We start from the raw sequence: 23561 nt of genomic DNA on the forward strand, positions 1-23561 counted from the left end.
CACATTATTTAGTTAGAGCACATCACATACAGGTTCCCAATGCAATTACTTTTTGACTAAGCCTGAGAGGAAAATAAAAACATCTAAAGATGCATCAGAGAGTATTTGAAGACTAAGTACAACTCAAGACAAATGCGCACATCCTGAGCTTTGACAGCAGAGCCTGGTGCTTCTGCGCTGGGAGGAGCCACACTTACTTGCAGATCGTACAAGCGAAGCAGTTGGGGTGGTAGGTCTTGCCCAGGGCGGTCACCACCTCTCCTTCTACGAACTCCCCACAGCCGTGGCACCGTGTCCCGTACATCCTCTGGTAGTCCAGGGTGCAGAGATACTCCCCATTCTTGATGAAGAAGCCCCCCTGGGCCAGGTCACAGCCGCACACTGTGGACAGACAAGTTCACATCTGGTCACCATCTGCCAAGCTGCTGGGCAGTGGTGCCTTCTACTGCGTGCTGCTAACTTACTCTATGATCTCAGCGGTCTGGGGTTCGGGGAGGGGACTAGGACAAAGAGCTATTTATTGTTGGGCTCTGAGTTCTCCCTTGCCTCCCTCCCATTTTGTTTTCCTTCCCTTTGGGAGCTATGCAATATCTCATGCAAGTAAAATCCACTGGCTAGGTCTCAAAAGCTTTTGTGATATGTCTAAGATTCAGAGATGACCAGTCTTTGATGGAAAGATACCTTTGGTTCATGCTGTCTCAAATAAGAACAAGACGGTCCCTGGCAGTGCTATTTGGGAAAGGTACCCACTGCTGGCCCACTCAACTGCTTGGTTCAGGCCAAAACCAGTACTGAGCTGAGTAATAAATTCCCACTGTACCAAAAGCAGGAGCAGAAATGTCCAGTGTCTATTTTTTCACACTCTGGAAATAATTCGCCACAGTTCTAAAAAAGTCAGATGTTTAATTTTCTCTTTGTGCGGTAAATAGGATAAGCCCATTATTTATATGCTACAGAGAGAGAGAGAGAGAGAGAGAGAGAAATGAACAGGCAAAAGAGGAAAGAAAAGGGAATATGTTCAAGATAAAACCGTCGTTCAGGACCTCAGGACATGCAAAAGAGCCTGCTTTGCTGTGTCTGGATTTTGGCGTCTTTTTCAAAACTGTGAGCTGTGAATTATGGAGATGGTGTGAAAATAACACGTCCTGGGGTGCCAGCAGCTTGGGCCGGGTCTATGTGTTCAGACAAGTCCAGAGCAGAACACAGCAACTAGTCCAAAAATAAAACCAAAGGCAGCCCCTGACAGGAAGGCTTTTCCACTGCCAAATGACTGGGAAACAACACCGAAGCTGGAAATCTCCAATCTTAACCTCTCTATTCCCAAGGCTGGATGACTCCTATACAATTAAGGGCCTGAGGCAAAGAATCTGGGATTCTTCTGGATTATTCTCGAAAGCCGCTGGAATAGGCACTTAGCGCTTAGGGACGAGGTGAGTTCAGTCACGAAGTTGCTTTCACACAGACCTACTAGGACACGTCCAGGGCTCCTCTAAGTTCCCATGACTCATGAACGCATCTAGATGAACTAGTGTTAAGCACAATAAGATTCTGCTGGAATCTTACTCCCCTACCCTCAGGTGGTAGTCTCGACTAACTGCAAACTATTAAAGATATTCAAGGTGACACTGGATCCACAAGAAGCTTTCCACTGTGGAAAGCTTCATCTGTCTTTGTTGAAATCAACACTCCACAGCTATGACCTCCTTCTCTGCAATCTGCAATCAAGTAACCCAAGATGATGGCCTGAGTCCATCATGCCTCAAAATGACCACCTTATAAATACGACCGTGACCACATTACCTGGAGAAGAGCTCATTCACCACCTGCTGCCTCCCTAACCTGCCAGGGTGCCCACTGTTCTCACCCCTGCTTCTTCCTTACCAAGTGGGTCCTGTGGGTTGAGGGGACTCCAGTATGGATTGACCTCACTCTAACAGCAAATTCCTTCCACTTCAACAAACACAATTCTGAGGGTCACAGAACATGTCAGAGATTTTCCTTCCATATTTTTCTAAGTATTTTTGATTTTCCCACAAGATGACAAAGCACTTTATGGGTAAGAATCCTCCTTATCATGAACTTCTTTTGATTTGTCGTTACGAACCTCCAACCATGGTATCAAAAGTAATACTGGAACCAAGTTTTGAATTAAGCTAAATCCAGCCTCAAACGTGGCAAGATGCCCACCGATTTCACTCCTCGGGGGCATCAAGTGGTTCCAGCAATCCAACTGCTCTTCCGAAACTGGTTATTTCTCAAAACCACGAGAGATGACAAAACCATGCATTTGGATTGCTAGTATCCCTTTAGTCTCTCCTCCAATCACCAAGGGTAGGCTTAAAAATTCACAGCTCCTTTATAAAAAGATCTCGTGGCAATAGGGTAATCTTAATGCTAATAGAGGTTGTTGAGAGAGTTTCAGATATAATTCTAAGTGTTTTAGAAATCCTGTGTTTACTGCTTCCTTAGGGTGTCTCTGCAGCCTCTCTAGTTCACATGGTTTTGTGAAACTAACATGTGCTCTCCTTTAATAATAAAGTCTTAGTTTGTTTGAACCTGATACAGCTTTAAAAAATGATTTCGTAACTACCTGTTGAGAGATGCCGAACTGTAATCAAACTGTGCCCTTTTGCAATTTGATTTGGCTTAGTCCTTAAATTCAAAGCAGTGGCCCAAATTGGCTTACCAAACCATACCATTGTTACCAGTGGTTTACACACAGGAAACCAGCCTTTGAAGAAAACACTGACAGAGGCAAGGTTCTTGGAGGGCACACACAGCAAGCAGTGAGAGGGAAAGTCTACTGCTCGGGCCTGAAAGTACTTAACACTACTACATTTCCTAAGGAAGGGCCAGTTGGGACATCATTTCAGACTCTTCCCTCTTTTGCCTCTCCAGGCTTTACTCACCTATTCCTTCCTCCTCCACAACTTCTCAGTCTCCTCGGCCAGACCCTTGAACTCAGGTAACTCCCCTGGATGTCACCTCCTTCCTCTAGAATATAAGGCCTCCCTGGGATCAGATCTCATCCACTCTTATAGCTTCAACTTTGACTTTTGTGCAAAGGATTCTCAAATCAATGCCTTTATCTGTGACATCTTCCCCAGGCTGGGCACAGACAGCATGCCTGTCTCCAACACAGCATTTTCGAAACAAACCCTACCCTCTCAGCTCCTATCATCTCTTCTAAAGCCTTCTGTTATTCATCTTCTAATCCCTCTTTCAATAAAATGGTATCAACTATGCATCTCCCCACTCTCACACCAAAATTTTCAACTGGCCCCTAAATCCAATCCATTTCCCCCCTAAAACCATTTCCTTGATCCACTCCCTCTTCTGCCTTCTTGTTGTCAAGGTCCTGGCCTTCAGCATCACTCTTCCATGTTAAAACAGATTTATTATAACAGTGTTTGTACTGGCAAAAAAAGAAACAACACAGAAACAAATGAAATTTGGATCAGTAGAGCAAAAGTTGAATAAATTGCTGTGTGTCCAGTCTGCGGAGCTGGTGTTGAAAAGAATGGATAAGATCAACATATTTACAACCCAGAGGCCTGTGAAAAGGGCATAGGTCACAAAGAATGTTAACAATCCTATTTTTTTTTTTATTATTTACAACTTAGATGATTGGTTTTTTTTAATATGTGTAAGCACATTTGACTGTCCTTTATAAATGGATTGCTGCATTCTGTTGATTCTTATTTTGTGGTTGGTTTTATTCCTTTGATAACTATGTAAGTTTAAAAAGCTAAAGCTCTAAACTATTCTTAGAAACAATGAAGAGTACATATATGTATATTTTAAAACTGTTTTATCTCTCAATAAGTTGCTCTTCCTAGAATAAACTTTAAATAAACTTTAAAAATAAACTTCCTCTTCCAAGAACTTTAGGGTAAAAAAATAGTTAAAATGATAAATTCTATGTTATATATATCTTATCAATAAAATTTTTAAAAAGTGAAAAAAAAGTCTACTTATGTTTTTACGAACAAGGAAAAATGAGTTAACACAGAGGGTTATTAAATAGGTTACCTCAGCAGGATGAAGAATTATTAACTTTTTCTTTACATACCTATGTGTCAGCTCACTTTTGAAAATTAATTTTTTTCAAACACACATAACATAAAATTGCCCATCTTAACCACTTTTGTGTACAGTTCAGTGACTTTAAGTACATTCCCGTAGTTGTGCAACCATCACCACGACGCATCCACAGAACATTTTTCATCTTGTAAAACTGAAACTCTGTACCCATAAAACAGTAACTCCCCATTCTCCCCACCTGCCCCCAGCCCCTGGCAACTCTGTCTCTATGAACTTGACTATTCTTGGTGTCCATATAAGCAGAAGTTCACTTTCATAGTAAGATGTCAAAGAAAATTATCTGAAACTTGTAAACAAGGTAAGGGAAAGAAGATGGTTCTATTAGTGTCGTGCTGGAGTATTAACAGCTGACACAGAATTATTTTGTGACCCAGGGCACTGGATCTGTGTTTGACAAGCTCTGAACTACTGATTGAAGCCTAGACTTTGAAAGTTCACTGTAACTTGTAGATTCTTATCCAGGAGATATGCAGATGATTTCTGTCTAGGTTTGTTGTCCTGCTTGACTGCTGATCAGTTTCATATGTAAGCCTGCCTTCTTACCCCCCCATTCTTTCTTAGGTGCCTTTGAACCCATTCCCTTGGTTCTCCTTTGAACTAGCTTTAGATCCTCCTGGTTCACTCCTCAGTAAGCTGAATTAATCTTTGGTACACACTCATTCTATATCTGGATGAGAGTCGTGTATTTAACTTCTTGAAAATTACTCTTTGACAAAAGGATTACTCTTTTTCTCTAAAAATAGCTAAAGGTGAACATCTAAAAACTTTTTTTAAAAAAGCCTTAGCCTGTTTTATATTAACAGCTTAGCAAACACCTTGAACTGGTGGCACAAAGCAAAACTTTCTGATCCAAATGATCACACAATCTCAATTAGTAAGGTCGACCTTCAGTAGGATATATTTAGATTTTTAACTTTGGATGATCCATTTGCCACTGCTTTAGTTGAAAGTTAACATATGTCCAAGGAAAAGCATGGATTCCTTTCATAAAAAAAAAAAATAGAGTTGCCAGTGAAAGAGATTAATTGCTTTCTTCTTGATGATCAATTTATAACATGTCCCACACAAGGCCCCCCCTGAATCTTGCCTGCTTTGCTATCACTAAAACATGACCACAAGCCATGTTTCTTGATGTTACATCCTTGAATTCTTTCTCTACAAACCAGTGAATACCATTAACTAGCTAAGTAGGAATATGTGCATCAAAGCAATTTTACATGAAAGTTGTGAGATTAGTAACAGCACAGTTTAAAATCTTAAATCTTTTTAAAAAAAGGTAACAGGAGCTGCCTGTGTTGTAAAAATACCAAGGAACAGGAGGGGAACAAAGTATAGAGGTGTCAAATAAGGGTGAAACTTGAATAGTATTTTAGTGGCATCAACAGGGTTGTAGTAGCAACTATTTCTTCAACAGCAGTTACATTTTGTGTTGCAACAAGTTAATTTCAGTGACATTCCATCTGTCAATTCGTTCGTATTGCCAGAAAATTTAGGAGAATAGGTAACACTTTAAACTCTGCCCAAAGGTTGCTTGGGGGTAAAATGCAAGAGACATTTTCTTCATCTAGATCAGGAGACGGAACATTTCTGCTGCTCGTATTGGTGTTTTAACCAATTCATCCCAGCAAGAGAGGGAGGGATGTTAAGCGAATGTGATCGATGTCTTCAATTTAGTTTTGAGCAACATAAGAATTCTAATTGGGAGCCGGGAGCCTTAGGTGGGTCCTTTCTTCTCTTTTCTAGGGCAGGTGCTGGTTTTGTGGTCTAGCACTCAGCCAACTGGTCAGCCCATCACAGGGCACAAGGAGCCCTTCTGAACTTGCCCCAGTGAAGCGGCAGGGTCTGGGTTACACCTGCTCATTTCTGGTGATGATGGCCATGCACCTGCCTTGCTTTTTCTTTCTTTTCTCTTTCTTCCTTCCTTCCTTTCTTTATTTTCTTTCTCTCTCTCTCTCCCTCCCTCTGTCTCCCTCTCCCTCCCTCCCTTCCTTCCTTCCTTCTTTTCTTTCTTTCCCTCTCTTTCTACTTTTTTTTCTTTCTTTTCATTCTTTTTTTCTTGCTTTCTTCCTTCCTTCCTTTCCTCCCTCCATCCCTACCTTTCTCCCTCATTTTTTTACATTATTTTTATTTTTTATTCCAGTTTTATTTTTACAGGACTGAGATACAGCACTGTATAAGTTTAAGGTGTACAGCATAATGATTTGACTTGTATACATCATGCAGTGATTATCATCAGTTTAGTGAACATCCATCATCTCATATAGATAGAAAACTAAAGAAATAGACATGTTTTTTTCATTGTGATGAGAACTCCTAGGATTTACCCCGGTAACAACTTTCATATATAACATACAGCAGTGTTAATCATATTTATTATGTTGTACATTGCATCCCTAATACTCATTTATTATATAACTGGGAGTTTGACTATCTTCGTCTAATTCCCCATCCCCCACCCCCACCTCTGTTAACCACAAATCTGATCTCTTTTTCTATTAATTTGTTTGTTTGTTTGTTTTTGAAGTATAATTGACCTACAACACTGTGTTAGCTTCTGGTATACGACATAGTGATTTGATATTTCTATACCTTTCAAAATGATCACCACAGTAAGTCTAGTTACTATTTGTCACCATACACAGATATGACATAATTATTGACTATATTCCCCCCACTATACAGTTCATACTGGTGATGCATTTATTTTCCAACTGCAAGTTTGTACCTCTTAATCTCCCTCATCTATGTCTCTCTTCCTTCCCTACCCCTTGGCATCCACCTATTTGTTCTCTGTATCTATGACTCTGTTTTGTTACATTTGTTCATTTGTTTTGTTTTTTTAGATTCCACATGTGAGATCATATAGCATTTGTCCCTCTCTGACTTATTTCACTTAGCATAACACCATCTAGGTCCATCCATATTGTTGCAAGTGGCAAGATCTCATTCTTTTTTATGGCTGAGTAATTTTCATTGTATATATACACCACATCTTTATCTAGTCATCTATTGATGGGCAGTTAGGCTGCTTCCATATCTTGGCTATTGTAAATAATGCTGCAATGAACATGGGGGTGCATAGATCTTTTCTAATTAGTGTTTTTGTTTTCTTTGGATAAATACTTAGGAGTGGGATTGTTGCATCATATGGTAGATCTATTTTTAATTTTTTGAGGAACCTCCATACTGTTTTCCTTAGTGGCTGCACCAATTTATATTCCCAGCAAAGGTGCACAAGGGTTTCCTTTTCTCCACATCCTCAAAGGGCCATGTCCTCTAGAATTTCTCCTTTACAGTTAAAAACTCTGTTCTGCCCTGCCTGGGCCAGCACCACCCTGCCTCCTCCCAGGCTGCCATGCCCTGGAGCTGGGGGTGGGAGAGATGCCAGGTACGGAACTGGCAAACACTTTGTCAGCGAATTCGCACTGTGAATACCAAATACCTCCCATCCTCTTCCTCCAACCTCTACTGCAACTAAATTCGTTACTCTATTCATTTACTCACAGAAAATACAGAGGTAGACTCTGACAGAGCATCTTTCCAAACCACCTCCAATTCTGTTACAGTGCGGGGTCTCGTTGAATCAGATTTTGCTCTGAAACCCAGAGCAGTGTGTTTGAAAGTACCACACACTGTAGTTCAGAAATACTCTGTGCTGTAGCCCAGAGCTCAAAATAGCTGAACAGAGACTCATAAACAATAATATGAGGGGGCAGCTCCCACCAAAAATAACTGTTTGCTAATGCATCATCCTGAAAACAAACACTAAGACTCAAAAACATATTTAAATAGTTTTTCACATTAACTCCTAAATGCCCATCAAAACCAATGATCACTTCTGGGGAAAAAGATAGTTAGGAGTCCAACCAGATGGCAAAATGAGCCCCCAAAGCCAAGCATTTGAGGGGTTGTAGTAATTCAGAGCTTGAGTTTGCAATAATCAGTAAAGAGCCTTGGTTGAAAAGGAATCATTTAGGAACCTCTTTTATTAATGAAGTCTTTGGCTACATAGTTTGTTTTTAACGCTTGCTGTGGAAATTTGTGTACAAATGACATTAATTATAACCAGCTCAAGTAACAACGATATCACCCAGAATAACATCCCTCACTCAATGCACTGTTTTGTTTTGTTTTTAGGCCATGACACAAAATAAGTATTAAAGTCTTCTGTGATAGCATAGATTACTTAGTGATCAGGAACTATCAAGCATTAATGCTGGAAATATGCACAAGGAAGAAATGGAAGCCTGCTGAGACTTATAAGGACCTTACCTGTGTGTCCCAGGTAAGCTGATCTCAAACTAGGCCACCCATTTGAATTTGGGGCCCACAGGTAAAATTTAAGATCTATATTTTCTCCTCTTCCTTTCCCCTCTTCAGTCCCCAGAAAGAGCTGGGTCGTGTATCTTTGCCTTTTATGAACCCCAGACGCCAAGGACACGGCCTCAGTGAGAGTTCTATGCGTGCCTATAAGCTGACCCTACAGAAAGCAGATAAGGGCACAGATGTATTACCATTTTTACCAGCAACCACAAAGAGCAGGTAGCACAGGGTCTATTAACCCTCCTAATGGGCTCTCTTTCTCCTGTTTCTCCCACCCAATCTACCCTGCACCCCTCCCCCAAATTAATACAGTACAGACCTCCTGCTTCACTCTGCAAAGGCTTTGACCTTGCATCTAAGGCCCCGGATCTACCAAATACCCACGTGGCTCTTCCTGACCACCAGTGCTTTACTCCAGTCAAACTGACCCTGCCATCCCCCTGCCGGACAGACACATCCTCTCACCTACTGCCGATGCCCAAGCCAACCCCAGCTAGCCTCTCTGGCCCCACTCAGGTGTGACCTTGTGATGAAGCTGATGGCCTCCCCCAGGCCCCTTTGGCTCTGCTTCCTCCAGGCTCAGAACAGTTACTGACATTTGACTCTTCATATATGTTGCCTTGTACCTTACACTGCCCTTATGATTTTCTCCTTATCTCAACTGCAAGCTTACTGAATGCAAAAACCACTTCTTCTGCTATTTTATATCTTCCGCGATACTTAGAGAGATGGAAACTTACTGCCACTTTCCTCCTATTTCTTATTGCTTTAAACTGCGCTGGTGTCTGGACAGTGTGGGTGGACCCAAGTTGCTCTGGCACAGCAGAAAGGAAGAGCCAGTAATCCTGTCTTTGCTTCTGAAAGTATCTAATTGGCATCCAGATAGCAGTGCCCAGGTGGTGGCTCCATCCCCTCTCAACTTCCTGCGTCTTTTAAGACTCTGAACTTCCTTCGTAACTGAAACTGACTGTCTCGACATCTCTAGAGACTGTTTCAATTCACATGTGCTATGTGTAGGGTCAGACTATGTTCTGCCTTGTGTTCAGCAATACCAAGAGGGCCCTGATTATACAGAATGAGACTGCGGCCCGTTAAGGGCTCTGTGATTTAGAAGAAACTAGAATGGGGTCACAGGGTAGCAGCAGGAATAATTAAAGGGCTGGGAGAGAACACTAAGGGAAAAAAAGTAGATGGAACTGGGATTAGGCCAAAGAAAAAGAGGTCAGGTAATAATGGTTCTTTAAGTGTATGCTAGGTTATTTTAAGGAAATCAGTAATCAGCTTTTTTCCATCTGAAGCACAAACTAGGGGAAAGTTTGCTTTACATGTACCAAGAGATGTAGGTTAGATAAGCTTATGGTTATAACCACAGAGGTGATTACAAATGAGAACAGGCTCCTGAAAGAGGCTGTACTGTATCTATGGTTAGAACATAATTATGATACAATAAATGGCCTTTCTATCCAGGATAGCAAGCTCACTTATCCTTTTGGACATGGACAATGTGATAATGTTACTTTCTTGACCCATATACCTAGATCAAGTCACAGGGATTACATTGTAATGAAGAGAGCATCAAATTTATCATTTTACCACTACCTAAACTTTCATTTTTGGAAATGAGATATAAACATAAAGAGTTAGTTCTTATAGCATATAAATCAGGTAATACAATTTTACCTCTAAAACAACTATCTAAACACAGAAAACTCTTAATCTGTGTATCCAACCTCCCACCCCTCAATTTCCATCCATTTTACTCCCTAAAAATCCTTGCATTTTATACACATATTCCACATGGAATGATCCTGATCTGGTAAGCATCTTACAAACCCTAAGACAGCAAAAATGGAAAGTACTATTGAAAATGGGATGTTTTTCCCAAGCCATTTCACAGAATCCAATCTTTAAAAATGAAATCTTGAAAAATATATTGCAACTCATTGACATTAGTAGAAATTGCAAACTGAATTTTCTGATAATTTTAGATGAACACTCTAAAAATAATTTTGATGTTCATGGCTGTGTTGATGGATTGACCATTACAGAGGCCAAGGGACTTTTAAAAGCTATCATAAGGTAGCATTTTCCACACCTTCTAACACATAGTTAAGACTCACACTGCAAAGTGGCAATGGTCTCTAACAAAACTCTGTATGAGTATTTCTGCCAATACTACCTCAAGGGAAGGGCCCACATGATCTGATTTTTAAAATTTTCCAGAGACATCCAGTGTTCAGAAGTCTTTTTAAAACTATGTGGCTATAAATAACATATAATACCATTTCCATTTTTGAAAAGGAAAAAAGTTAATCTAATTAATGTTTAAAATGCCATCTTTCAAATGACAGTAGGAACTTTATAGTTCCATTCATTTCGCACAGGAAGCAAGCTTGCTTGCCCAAATGAAGGCCAGTGTCAAGTCTAGTTGCACCCCTGACTTCACCAACCACGACCCTGAACAAGGCAGCCCCTTCCCCTGACCATGACATACACTCCCCCTTCCCTGTCCTGGGAAGGTTATTATGTTTTCTGGAGCATTCATGCTTTATCACATCTTGCCCTCCTTGGCAACATCCCTGGACCACTGAGCTCCAGGTGGTCTCTGTAGACTCTGACTCACGGCACCTGGGCTCTGGACCTCTCACCTGCACCTGTCCTGCTGCCAGCCATGGCTCTACTAGTAAGCACACTGCTTGCCACCAGTGTGGCACATGCTCTTCAGGGGCAGGTACCATGTTATATAAACCTACCAACCCTCCACAGCCCAGCACAGTCAATGGAGAGATGACAGACACTGTATACATTTCATATGGTAAACATTTGAAGGCCATCAAGTGTCAATAGTCCCAGGGTGACTTATGCAAAACCAAAGTGACCTTTAGTAAGAAAAGAATGCAAATCTGCTCCCGGGAATAATGAAGTCCATTTAGTTGACTTTTACTACAACGAGAAGTTAAGTGGCTATTGTATTTTTATCCTTGACATGGCAGCTCAAACTTCTCTTCCTGGAGAGGTAGAGGTCGGGGTGGGGGTGCGGAGGCCTTTTCTGACCACCTGCCCATCCCCCCCACCACAAACACACCAGGATCCTCCTGTTACAAGTTCACAGTTTTGCTCAGGCAGCTCTTTTCATTTTCCCCTTATTGCACCTATCACAGCTGGTAAGTCATATTTGTATGATGATTTTAGTGTCTGATTGATATCCTGTCTTAGTCCATTCAGGCTGCTATGAGAGAATGCCGCAGACTGGGTGGCTTATAAACAATAGAAATTTATTTCTCACAGTTCTGGAGACTGTGAAGTCCAAGATCAAGTTGCCAGCAGATTTGGTGTCTGGTGAGAGAGCACTTGCTTCAGAGAGCCATCTTCTCGCTGGGTCCTTGTGTGGCAGAAGGGGTGAGGAGCTCTCCAGGGTCTCTTTTATAAGGGCACTGATCCCATTCATGAGGGCTCCACCCTCATGACCTAATCACCTTCCAAAGGCCCCGCTCCCTAATATCATTACACTGGAGATTGGGTTTCAACATATGAATTTGGTGGTGGGGAGGACACAAACCTTCAGTCTATGGCTTATCTCTATAAAGGCAGAGTTCATGTTTAACTTATATGTGCAACCTAATCATGTATGATTCATTCTCCAGTGCCTTGGCAGTTGAAAAAAAATCTGTTGAATAATAATAAAAATGTTACTGTTTATGCTCAGCACTTATAGTACACTCTACAGGGTAGCCAGGGTTTTCATCACTGATAGCTATTTGGCTTCAGTTTTCAGTTTTGACCTGATGGGTGCAGATAAACTGTATAACAAGGAGTTCTATATCCTTGCTTCTTTGGTCCCATTCAGAATTTCATAGGACATATCTCCATACCATGACTTTTCCTATCTCCGTATTACTAGTCAGGAATGTTTAGAGCATAAATTTTAATATCTACCATTTAGCTGAACATTTCGTACCTAAATTCTATATTTAACGAGGCTCTTCTAAAGAAAAACCCAATTCCTGGTAATTTCATAGGCCATGAAGGGCCATGACCAGAGAATTCTTATCCAGGTGGTTCTGAACAGGCTACTGATATACTATCCCCATCATCATCCCACCACCAATTCAAAGTCCATGTCCAACAAAGCAGTGGTTCTCAGTTTGGTGAGCTTAATACTTGGAGAGCTGGTTGGAAATGCTAGACCCTGACCACTGAGATGCTGATAAGGGAGACCGGGATGAGACCCAGAATCTGAATGGTTAACCAGCATCACGGTTACTCTGGGGTAGGTGCTTCTCAGACCACACTTTACAAACTCTACCCTAACGGGTGTGACAAGTTTAATGCCTCTCGGGTGTGACAAGTTTAATGCCTCTCCAGGTAGCTTTCGTACCATGTACATGTCTCCTGACACATTGTATCTATTGAGGTCCTCCCTACTTCTCACAAAAGGTTCAGTGAATAAAGAGAGACCCAGAGTTTTAGAAGCTTCCAGGCACAGCAGAAAGGCTACCCCTGGTTCTTCAATGCAGTGTAAATATTCTTTCCAAGAACCACTCAGCAGCCCTGTTGCACAGGCTATTCAAGGCAGGTGATGAGACACCGGGCGACCTACGGGCAAAGGCTGAGAAAAAGTTTATTTGAATCACAGACACTTGAAGTTACCCCACAAGTGCCACTTCCATCACAGGGAAAGGTGACTCAAGTCCATCTGCCTTGGTTTAATGTGGATAAGAAGGTTTTAGGGCTTATCAGATTTGTGAATTGGTTGATTTTATCAACCAAGGAGGAATTCCAACAGGAATTCTACTTTGCCCTCTAGCCGTCACTCAGTAGGTAATACCTCTCCAGACACTATCAAAATCCCTTCTCAGATTGAATAAAAGGAAAAAAAGGGACCAAGCTAGAGTCAGTTCTTACAGGATATTTTTCAAACTGCAACCCAAATTTACAAATTCAAAAAAGTAGTGGCAGATGAATTTCACCATAACAGTTAAAGAGTTTGACTACATTTACATAAATAAGTTGTTCTTTTTTTGGGTAGATGTCATGGTTATGATAGAGTATAACATTTGAGTCCCAAGACTATGACTAAAAACCGCCTCATCACTTCAGATGCAAATCCAAGCCTACTATCCGCATCAGTGTTCCCCAAACTTCCCCAATTTCACTCATGTACCACCTTCATTGTTTGGTGGACAGTTTTGGATCTATCTATTGTTTCCTTAATGCCTTTAAAAAAATCAGCTCACTTTCATTGAGTATAATTTTTATAAAAGGCAAATGTACACCACTACCACAAATCAAAACATTCAGTGCCACCTCCCCTAAAGCTTCTGTAGAAATAAATATTTAAGTCATGTAATTCAATTAGAGCTGTGATATCATTGCCTGATCAAGGCCCTGGGCCTGACAGCTGTTCTCTTTTTGTTTTAAAGATCTTTGCTTCATAAAATTGGGATTGAAAAAAAGATTGAAGAGAATTTTTTTTTCACTGTGTGAGAAATGCTCTGTCTGGGAACCACAAAAATAATTTTCTCCTTCCCACACTTGGGATGACATTGATTGAAATCAAGTCTGGGTAACCTGGATTTAATAATTTGGAAATAATAATCTATAATTAGTATATCAATTGATGATCAACATTTCATTCATTCATTCAGCAAACATTACTGAGTGCCTGATGTAAGCTAGGCTGTTTTCTAAGGGCTGCTGTACAAACCCTGTTGGTGCCTCCAGTTTGCTGGAGACAGGCAGCAAACCAGACATAACTTAAATTGTATATAAATACATACAAATGTAAACACACACAGATACACATCTATACATATTAGATGGTGTCAAAGATGGTCTCATTGATAAGTGACATTTGAGAAGAGACCCAAAGGAAGTGGAGAAGGGCATCAGTCACATATTGGAATGAAGAGCTTGGCAAACAAAAGGAACAGTAAGTGCAAAGGTCCTGAGGTTGTCCAGTGCTTGATTTGTTTAAGAACCATCAAGCAGGCCAGTGTGGCTCAGCAGAGTGAGCCAGGGAGAAAATGGTGGGAGATGAAGTCAGGGAGTAACAGGGGGAGGGGCCATGAAGGTCTAATCAAGGTCTTCGGATTTCATTCTAAGAGATGAGGGAATTCTTCAGAAAGGTGACAGGAACTGGCTTTATTTTTAAGGATCACCCTGGCTACTGCATTGAGAATAACCAGCGGGGGGCCAAGGGCAGATGCAGGGAGACCTGATACCATTATTTATCCATAAGACGTGACAGTGGTGTGGAACAGGGTCATTATCACGGGATAGAGTAAATGGTCAGATTTTGTACATACTGTGAAGATAAAGCCAGTGGGATTTGTTGGTAGAATACTTGTTTTGTGCAAGAGAAAAAGAGGTGTTATGAATGACTCCAAGGTTTTTAGCTTGAGCACCTGGAGGGAGGGTCTTGACAACTGCTGAAACTAAAAGACTGGAGAAGCAGGTTAGGGGTGGAGGTGGTGCTAGTAACCAAGAGTCAGGTTTAGAGGCCAACTGGAGATGCTGAGAAGGCCTTTGAAGACAGTCTGGATTGCAGGAGAGGTAGAGAGCTGGGAATTGTCAAGGTATAGACGGTACTTTTAAACTATGAGACTGGATGAGGTCACTAGAAAGTGCACATAGAGAAGAGGTCTGAGTCTGGGGTTCTGCAAGGGTCAGGAGGTGAAAAGAACCAGCAACAGGACTAGTTCAATGCTTGCTTTAGAAATGCTTGAGGATCATTTCAGTTTTCCTCCCTCTTCTGTGATATAAACACTCCTATAACCTTCGCTGTACAACATTTTCTTAGAAAATGTGTTTTTCCTTGACAAACTGGGTGAACTTCAGCATTCTCTTTCTCAAAAAAAGAAGCTTTCATCGACGTGAACTGAGCGTTTTCAAGAACTATAAAGAACATGAGATTTTACCTACAACCTAACAAGTCAACCCACTCTGATTTGATGGATGCTGGCAGAAGACATGAAACTCCCGGGTCAGAAGCAAAAGATTTTATGACTCTCAGCAGGTAACATGAGCTTCATATTTGATACTGGTTCCCCATGCCCCTCAAGTCCCCCAGAAGCAAGAGATGTAGGTCACCAGGGTCCTGCACGTGCAGTGGGTTTGTGTCACGCTGAGAAACCCCGAACTTAGGAAACCCCAATCTTTTATAACGAGCTGCAAGCAGATCTATCCCACCTTTGCTCCAGGGGCAGATATTATCTTTATGACACTTGACAGCAAACAAATCTGTCCTCTGCTCCAGAGGGAAACACTATCTCTATCTTCCAAGGCTGTTTACTGTACAAGTATCCATGGAGAGATAACTCAGAACAAAAAGCTACCAGCACCTATGCTCACAGGGACCCATGGGTAATTATCTCTCAACAAGAGTCAAAATCATCAAGCAATCTATTCTGGAGAATTTATGAGCCCTTATCCTGTTTCAGTTTGGAAATCAAAAACTTAACTATTTAAAAAAATTTAAATCGTATTTATTTGACTAGGTAATAATTTAACGTGGTACAAAATTCAAAAGATAAACTACACAGGATTATCCTTTTATCAATAAAAGATAGCATGGAGGTGGTTTCTCATTTGCTGTGAAAAGGGAACATCTGTATCAGGCTAATTTTTCTTGCATCCTGGTTAATTCTACCTTTTAGTCAATTTCCAAATGACTAAGATTCTCTAAACCGGTGTTAAAAGCCCGAGTTCGGCACTCAGGGAACATAAGAAACCACTTCCATTTCACTCGAGCTTTATTGATTTTCCACTTGAGCCTGAAAAGAACCCACATGCAGTGGGTTACACCCACTGGGTTAAGTGAAAGCTAAGGGTCTAAACCAGCATCAAGAACCAAACAGTGGCAACATCTCACCCGAGAGCCGCCTGACAGACGCCATCCGCACAAGTTCTCTCATCTGTTCCATCTGCCAGGCGGACAGATAGCTCTGTGATCAGTGACACACAGCTTTGCTTACGCTCTGTCTTTTCAGAAGACAATGTTGCTGTCTAGTAAGCATTTGAGGGCATACATCACAGCAAGCACTTGATAAATCTTGTTGACTAGCTATGCCATTAGGAACAGACAAAAAGTCTGCCCTCAAGGGGAACTTACTCTCTAGCAAAGGGTGAAGAGACATGAATAAAATATGTTAAATAATGATAAACGTTAAGGGAAAAAGCTATAGCAGAGAGAGAGGGGTGATAATCGGAAGTACCTGAAATCTTACACAGGATAGTCCAGGAAAGGCTCACTGAAAACAGAAAGTTTGGCTACATAGCCCTTCTTAATCTGCTGGTCCCTCGCCTTTTCTAAATGCTCTTGAACTTTCTGGCAGAAAAATGGATCTAGGGCATTACTTTGAAAAAAAAAATACTCAAGATAGACAACAATAATTATAATGAACCATATAATGTATAAATATGATGACCTATACATATAATTATAAGTAAATTAAATATAAATTAAACATTATATAATTAATTGAATGTTAAATTTATACTATTTAAATAGGGTTCTTATTCTCTCATAGAGCATGTATTCCAATCGTGATGCAGACCAGGTGATACACTGAAAAATCACATCACTGGAATGGTATCAGAATGAATGGGTAGCATTAAAAAAAACTCTCCTTTAAGTTGGTGGGATGATTGCTGCTAGTGGGCAAGGACAAGAAACAAAACTACTGAGCACTGAAGGTTGAAGAGCAGCTCCATCTGGAACCCTGCAGCCGTGTCTCATTCCCACTGGGTTATATTAGAAAGAACAGCAGAAGCTTTGGGGATCTCCTTTTCTTTCAATTATAAAATCCATCCAGTAGGTAAACCGCTTTCCCTATCTCTTTACCAGGTGGGTACTTTGTCAAGGTTACAAACGGAAATTAGGCCCTACTTCCTTCCTCAGGTGCCGGCGTCCTTGGTATTCAGTTCCTGCCCTTTGCTCTTTCCCAGGGGAATTCCACACAGAGTCATACAGCTTCAGCCATTATTTGGATGCCACACAATTTCACATCCTCCCAGCACAGACTGGTATCTCTTGAGTGCCAAGCCTACTAGACTCTGTAAGTTCCGCCTCAGCGGATCCCAAACTGAACTCTCCCCAGCACTACATTCTATCCAGTGCTCCTGTATTTCCTTAGTTGGTGGCAAAAAAAAAAATGCCCACCCAGGCAGTCCAACCGGAAACCCGGATCCTTCTTCATTCCTCACATACACTCAGTCATAAAATCCTAGCAATCTTGACTTTAAATGTCTCTTAAATGTCCCCTAGTCTCTATCACACTGTTGCCACCTTACATTATTTCCACCTGGACTTCCATCCCCATGGATCACCCTGCCTCCAGCCCACATCCTATATTCCTCTCCATTCCTGGCACTTATTACTCAGTATCATAAATGCTGCTTACATATATAGCTCTTCAAATACCCCATGAGTTCTTTGACACACAAATATGGTGTGCTTTTTCTAGTCTCAGCATTCAGCATAGCATCTTGCATGGAGTACGTGTTCAATTAACATCCACTAACTGGGTACATACATAACTCCTGGACCATCAGATCCCAAGATGTCAGACATTTCAGGAAGTGATATGGGCTCTCTAACAAAATTCCTGCTCACCAACCCTGACCCTGTTACAGCTAAACCTGTGAAGTCGTGGGCAGACTATTGGTTTAACTTTGTGCTATGAACTCTAATTCCTCCACTGCAACCCTTTCCCACCTTCATGCTTGTCTAGCTCTCGTGTAAGTTTCCTCTTTCCCTCTCTTCTTTCAAAATTGATTCTGAGTAAAAGAGTTCATCTCTGCCTTTTATTCCTATAGGTTTTTGCATTTTAGGGCTCTCTTTCTAGTTGCAGAAAGCAACCTCTAGTCCCATTCAAGAACTACAAGGCTTTGGCATCATGGTGTGTGTGTGAAGGGGAGTTGGATGGGAGGGAGGGGAGAGAATTAGAAGAAGAAATTCTGGCCGGCCTGGGAATCACAGCCAGAACCTGAATACTCCTCCGCACTCAGCCATCTGTTGACCAAAAGCCTAGGCTTGTTTTAGCAAATGCTCTCCACCCCAGGTCCTCTGTCCCTGACATTAGCTCACAATCTTAACATGGCATCTCTCCTTTGTTTTGTTTTCCCTTCCAGTTTTCTTGAGATATAACTGACATATAGCACCGTGTGAGTTTTAGTTGTACAGCATAATGATCTGACTTACATCCTTCATGAAATGATGACCATAGTAAGTTCAGTGAACATCCATCATCTCATATGGATGCAAAATTAAAGAAATGGGAAAAAAATTTTCCTTGTGAGAAGAACTCCTAGGATTTACTCTCTTAACAACTTTCACATGTAACATACAGCAGTGTTAATCACACTGACTATGCTGCAATTGCATCCCTGGTACTCACTTATCATATAACTGGGCGTTTGTACATTTTGACTGTCTTCATCCAATTCTCTGTCACCTGACCCCCCTACCTCTGGTGACCACAAATCTGATCTCTTTTTCTTTGAATTTGTTTGTTTGTTTTTGAGGTATAATCGACCTACAACACTCTGTTATTTCCTGGTGCACAACACTGGGATTCGATATTTCTATACATTTCAAAATGATCATCACCACAATAAGCCTAGTTATAATCTGTCACCACACAAAGATATGACATAATTATTGCCTATGTTCCCCACACTGTACATTTCATACTGGCAGCACATTTATTTTGCAACTGGAAGCTTGTATCTCTTAATCTCCATCACCTATTTCCCCCTCTGCTTCCCCCTCCCCTCTGGCATCCACCTGTTTATACTCTGTGTCTATGACTCTGTTTCTGTGTTGTTATGTTTATTCATTTTTTTAAAAAGATTCTACATATAAGTGAAATAATACAGTATTTGTTGCTCTCTATCCAACTAATTTCACCTAGCATAATATCTTGTAGGTCCACTCATTTATTCTTTTGCAAATGGCAGGATTTTATTCTTTTTTTTTTTTTTTGGAGGAAAAATTAAACCTTATTTATTTTTAAAACCAAACCACTAGGAAAATATATCACCAGTTTTGAAACAGCAAACAGACAGGCTACATTATCATTTCAAGTAATAAATTGGTAAAAAGACAACAACATACTTAACAAAATGGTAAGGTGCCAGAACTGCGGGAGGAATAATGCATTTTGCAAAGGTCCTGGCAAAAGTGGTTTGGTGATGCGGGGGCCGGGAGGGGGGGATGTCCCTCTTTAGCTTTAAAAAAGTCACAGCTCACCCCCAAGATGCTTACTTTTTCTCTCATCCCCTTTGTGTTGCCAAGAGATTGTCTCGATAGAGCTCTGTCATTTCAAGGGGCAAAGTAAGCAACACTGGGTTTAAGCTTTTATTCTATCCTGTTTTATGAAAACCAGATTTTTTCAAATCCAGTACTTCATAACTCTCTTAATTAAGCAGGCAACCGTTTTCCTTTCACTGTTCACTCCTGAATACTAGTGCACAGCACAAAACCCCCTTTCCCTTCAAGGCTGAGTGTCACTGCAAGATTGTCCTGTCACTGCTGCAGACAGCCTCAGGGCCAATCACGGCTGCTTCCCATAACAGTGCGACATCACCTCTCATATTTTTGCAGGGACTCCAGGCAGAAAGATGCAATGTAATTTAAGAAATGTGCATTCACACCTTGATGGCCAGAAATGAATATCTGCAAGGACCATTTCAAAGTTCTTAGGCAAACTACCTTTTCCAGTGCCACATCTTAACTTAACTTCATGCCTGTGTCTATAAAACCAAACCAAACCAAACAAAACCCTAGACGTCTCCTTTTCCCTTTTAAATTGGTGACCTCATGGATTTTGTTTTACAGTTTATGGAAAATGGTGTGGTGATCCTTCCGGTAGACAGGAAGCTGACAACAAACAGAAACACCTCTCCTCACACCACCAGATGACAGGCAGGCTAGAGGAACCTGCCCACCTGTTGGCACCTGTGTACTATGACAGTCTGGTACCTCGGAGGGCTCCGGCTGGGTACAAGGGCGATCCCTACTGCCAGGATAAGCACTTGCCACGTGACACTTGGGCTCTCAAAAACACCTGTGCTATGCTATCTCTGACCCAAATTTTAGCACCAGTTTTTTCCATCTCACTTTTTAGGATTTGAAACACAAAGGAAAGAGTGTCCAGAAGGAAGTGACGTAGGCCTTAAACGTGCTGCCATCCTTAATTTCTTCATTCATAAACTTTGCTTAAAAGACCCAAATCCTCATTCCTCTTTTAAAATAGATTCCTGCCCTTAGCCCCGATGGCCAACAGCAGACTTCTACTTCCCCACGGATGAGAGAGACTCCTTCATCTTCCTGGTCATGGTTGGGATGAGGTTCATGTGGTCATCCACACACTTGGTCACACAACTCTCCAGCTGTCGTCTCACCTGAGGCTCTTTACTCCCTGCATCTATTGAATCTTTGGCTTTGTCGTTGCAATGCATGGTGCACCGGCTCAGGCGGTCCTGGAACTTCCCCAACTCGCTGGTCACCAGGGACTGGGCTTGAGCCAGAGGCATATGGCAGCGCTCAATGCAGTGATGCACTTGCTGCATGGACGCATGGCTGTCCTCACGACAGCCGGCGCTGCACCGGAACATGAGGCCCTGGATCTTCCGGATGTTCTCCCTCTCCAGATTCTTCACCATGGAATCCACCGCCTCTCACACCCGGAGCTGCTGCAGCTCTGCCATGGCGACCCTACTCTGTTAACTTGCCGCGCCAGCGCCCACATGGACTCCTGTGCATAGGCCCGCCCCATCACCGCTGCTTCCGGGGTCACCGCGCTGCGCCCCTCCCCAATTTTATTCTTTTTTATAGCTGTGTAATATTCCATTGTGTGTACATACATATACACACACACATACCACATCTTCTTTATCCATTCACCTGTTGATGGGCACTTAGGTTGCTTCCATATCTTGGCTATTGTAAATAAAGCTGCAATGAACATAGAGGTACATATATCATTTTGTATTAGTGTTTTCATATTTTTTGGATAAATACCCAGAAGTGGAATGGTTGGATCATATGGTAGTTCTATTTTTAATTTTTTTTAAGGAAACTCCATACTGTTTTCCATAGTGGCTGCACCAATTTACATTCCCACCAGCAATGCAAGGGGGTTCCCTCTTCTCCACATCCTCGGCAACACTTTTTATTTGTGTATGTATAACACCCCTACTTTAGATGTAACAGAAAGAAAACAAAACTGATGTTTTAAGACTTAGCTTCAGCCTGGGCCACTTGGGTTAGGAGGAAGACAGAATTCCTCAAGGAGCAGACCTCTGTTTCTTCTGGGAAACCATCCTAATGAACTTATAAAAAGTAGAGACCCTAAGGAAATTTGAGTCTTGATCTGACAGTGAGGGAGAAGGAAGTTGGGGTCCCTGGGATGGAGGGGAGAGGGTCTTTGTGCAGAGAGGAAGCCCTACAAAGATGGTGGCAGATGGCGTTCTGAATAAGTATGAGAAATGACCCTCGTCTGTATTTTTTGCTCGATTTTTCTGTAAGTGTAAAAGTGCTCTAAAAGTTAAAGGCTATTAATAGAAATGAGGAAGGAAGGAAGGAAGGAAGAAAGGAATGGACAGCCTGAGAATATCAGAGCAGTTGTTGCCTATTCTGTGCTATAACTCCCTCTGTTTTCCCAAACGTTCAGTCAAGTCTCCTGAAAACAGCTGCCTTATAAAGTGGTACCTTTGGAAAAGGAGGACGAGAAATACTGTCCAGTGTAGGGTGAAGCCATGCAAAAGATGTGGCACTCATAAAGGGGAGACCAAGAATTTGGGAATGGCAAGAATTTAGAGCAAGAGGGGACTGCAAGAATGCAAACCCCGAGGAATCCTGAGAACTGTGTTGTCCAATACTGCAGCGACTAACTACTGTGGCTGTCGAGCGCTTGAAATGTGACGGACTAGTCCAAACTGAGATGTGCTGTCAAGCTGGTATGAAAGCAGAAGAATGTCAAAGATCTCAATAATTTTTATTTTAATTACATGTTGAAATGATAATGATAATATTTGAGGTATATAGGGACAAATAAAAAATATATTATGAAAGTTAATTGCACCTGTCCCTTTATACCTTTTTTAAGATAGCTATTAGAAAATTCAGAATTACGTATGTGGCTTGCATCATACGTCTATTGGACAACACTAGTCTAGAATCTTGGGGAAAAGGCATGGACTCACGAGAGCATAAGCATGAGCAGCTCAAGGCACTATCTTCAGATAATGAAAAAAAAGGGTGACCCCAGATAGTTGGAGACCTAAGACAGCAGACATTGACAGATTAAGTATGAGAAAAATAAAAATTTACAAGAACTTATTTTAGTATAGTTTTGTTTAAATTAAAAATAATTCCTACAAACAATAACTGCTCTCAAAATATGATGTAATACATAAAAAACTTCAACTTTTCAGGAACACATTGATAGCATGAAACAAAATATATATGGTATAGCTTTCCAACATAAATAACTTATAGTCAGTCCTTAGATTTAAACTAGAAGAGAAGAAAAGTAAGGAAGCTCCCACCCCCCGAGGGATAAATGAACGTGTTATTCTAGTATCTTGATGTATTGAACTACTCAGAGGCTAACACTACGTACTTCCAGCTAGAAATATAAAATACTTTCAGGACTGCCCTTGTTCACAGGTTGTATTTATTTCATACCAAATCTACACTGTTTAAGCCATGTCTCAGGAAAGTTACGAACAAAAAATAAATCAAGATATAGTGCCTGCCGCCAAGTTAGCCAATCCGGATGTCACCAGCAGTTATTTCTCCTCTGGCATGCTACCTAAGAGACTCTAATCCAGTAATCCTCTGGGTTCCGTATTATACACTGCGCGGTTATGTGTCTGTGGAATCAGCAAACTTCAGACCTGGGGTGATTTAAATCTCACGTGGTCTAATGTCTTTATTTTACAGGTAAGGACACAGAGCCACAGAGAGACAGGTCACTTGCCCGAGCCAACAGAGCTGCTGTAGTGGCAATGGCAGGACTTAAGCCACACAGAGTGGCAGCACAGTCAGGGCCCTGGGTGTGACCCTGATGTTTCCTGATAACCACCTTGGGTTGTCTGAGAACTGAGGACTTACTGAACTTACT

At 41.5% G+C, this 23561-nt stretch overlaps 2 protein-coding genes across 10 annotated transcripts in view; both read right to left on the reverse strand.

Annotated features, from left to right (window-relative positions):
- The window catches only part of ABLIM1 (actin binding LIM protein 1), a 282485-nt gene that overhangs the window by 120605 nt on the left and 138319 nt on the right, over window positions 1-23561 (reverse strand). For all 9 annotated transcript variants that reach the window (XM_064488467.1, XM_031461815.2, XM_064488466.1 and 6 more), the window contains exon 3: window positions 198-381. In XM_064488467.1, coding sequence (XP_064344537.1) covers window positions 198-381 — 184 coding nt within the window. The remainder of the gene's footprint in view (window positions 1-197; window positions 382-23561) is intronic.
- Window positions 20155-21360, reverse strand: LOC116155923 (protein FAM136A-like). Its single transcript, XM_064488624.1, has one exon. It carries the CDS (start codon window positions 21094-21096, stop codon window positions 20725-20727), a length of 372 nt encoding a protein of 123 aa, XP_064344694.1. The 5' UTR covers window positions 21097-21360; the 3' UTR covers window positions 20155-20724.

The sequence above is a fragment of the Camelus dromedarius genome, chromosome 8 (assembly GCF_036321535.1).
Source record: "Camelus dromedarius isolate mCamDro1 chromosome 8, mCamDro1.pat, whole genome shotgun sequence".
NCBI classification, from domain to species: domain Eukaryota; kingdom Metazoa; phylum Chordata; class Mammalia; order Artiodactyla; family Camelidae; genus Camelus; species Camelus dromedarius.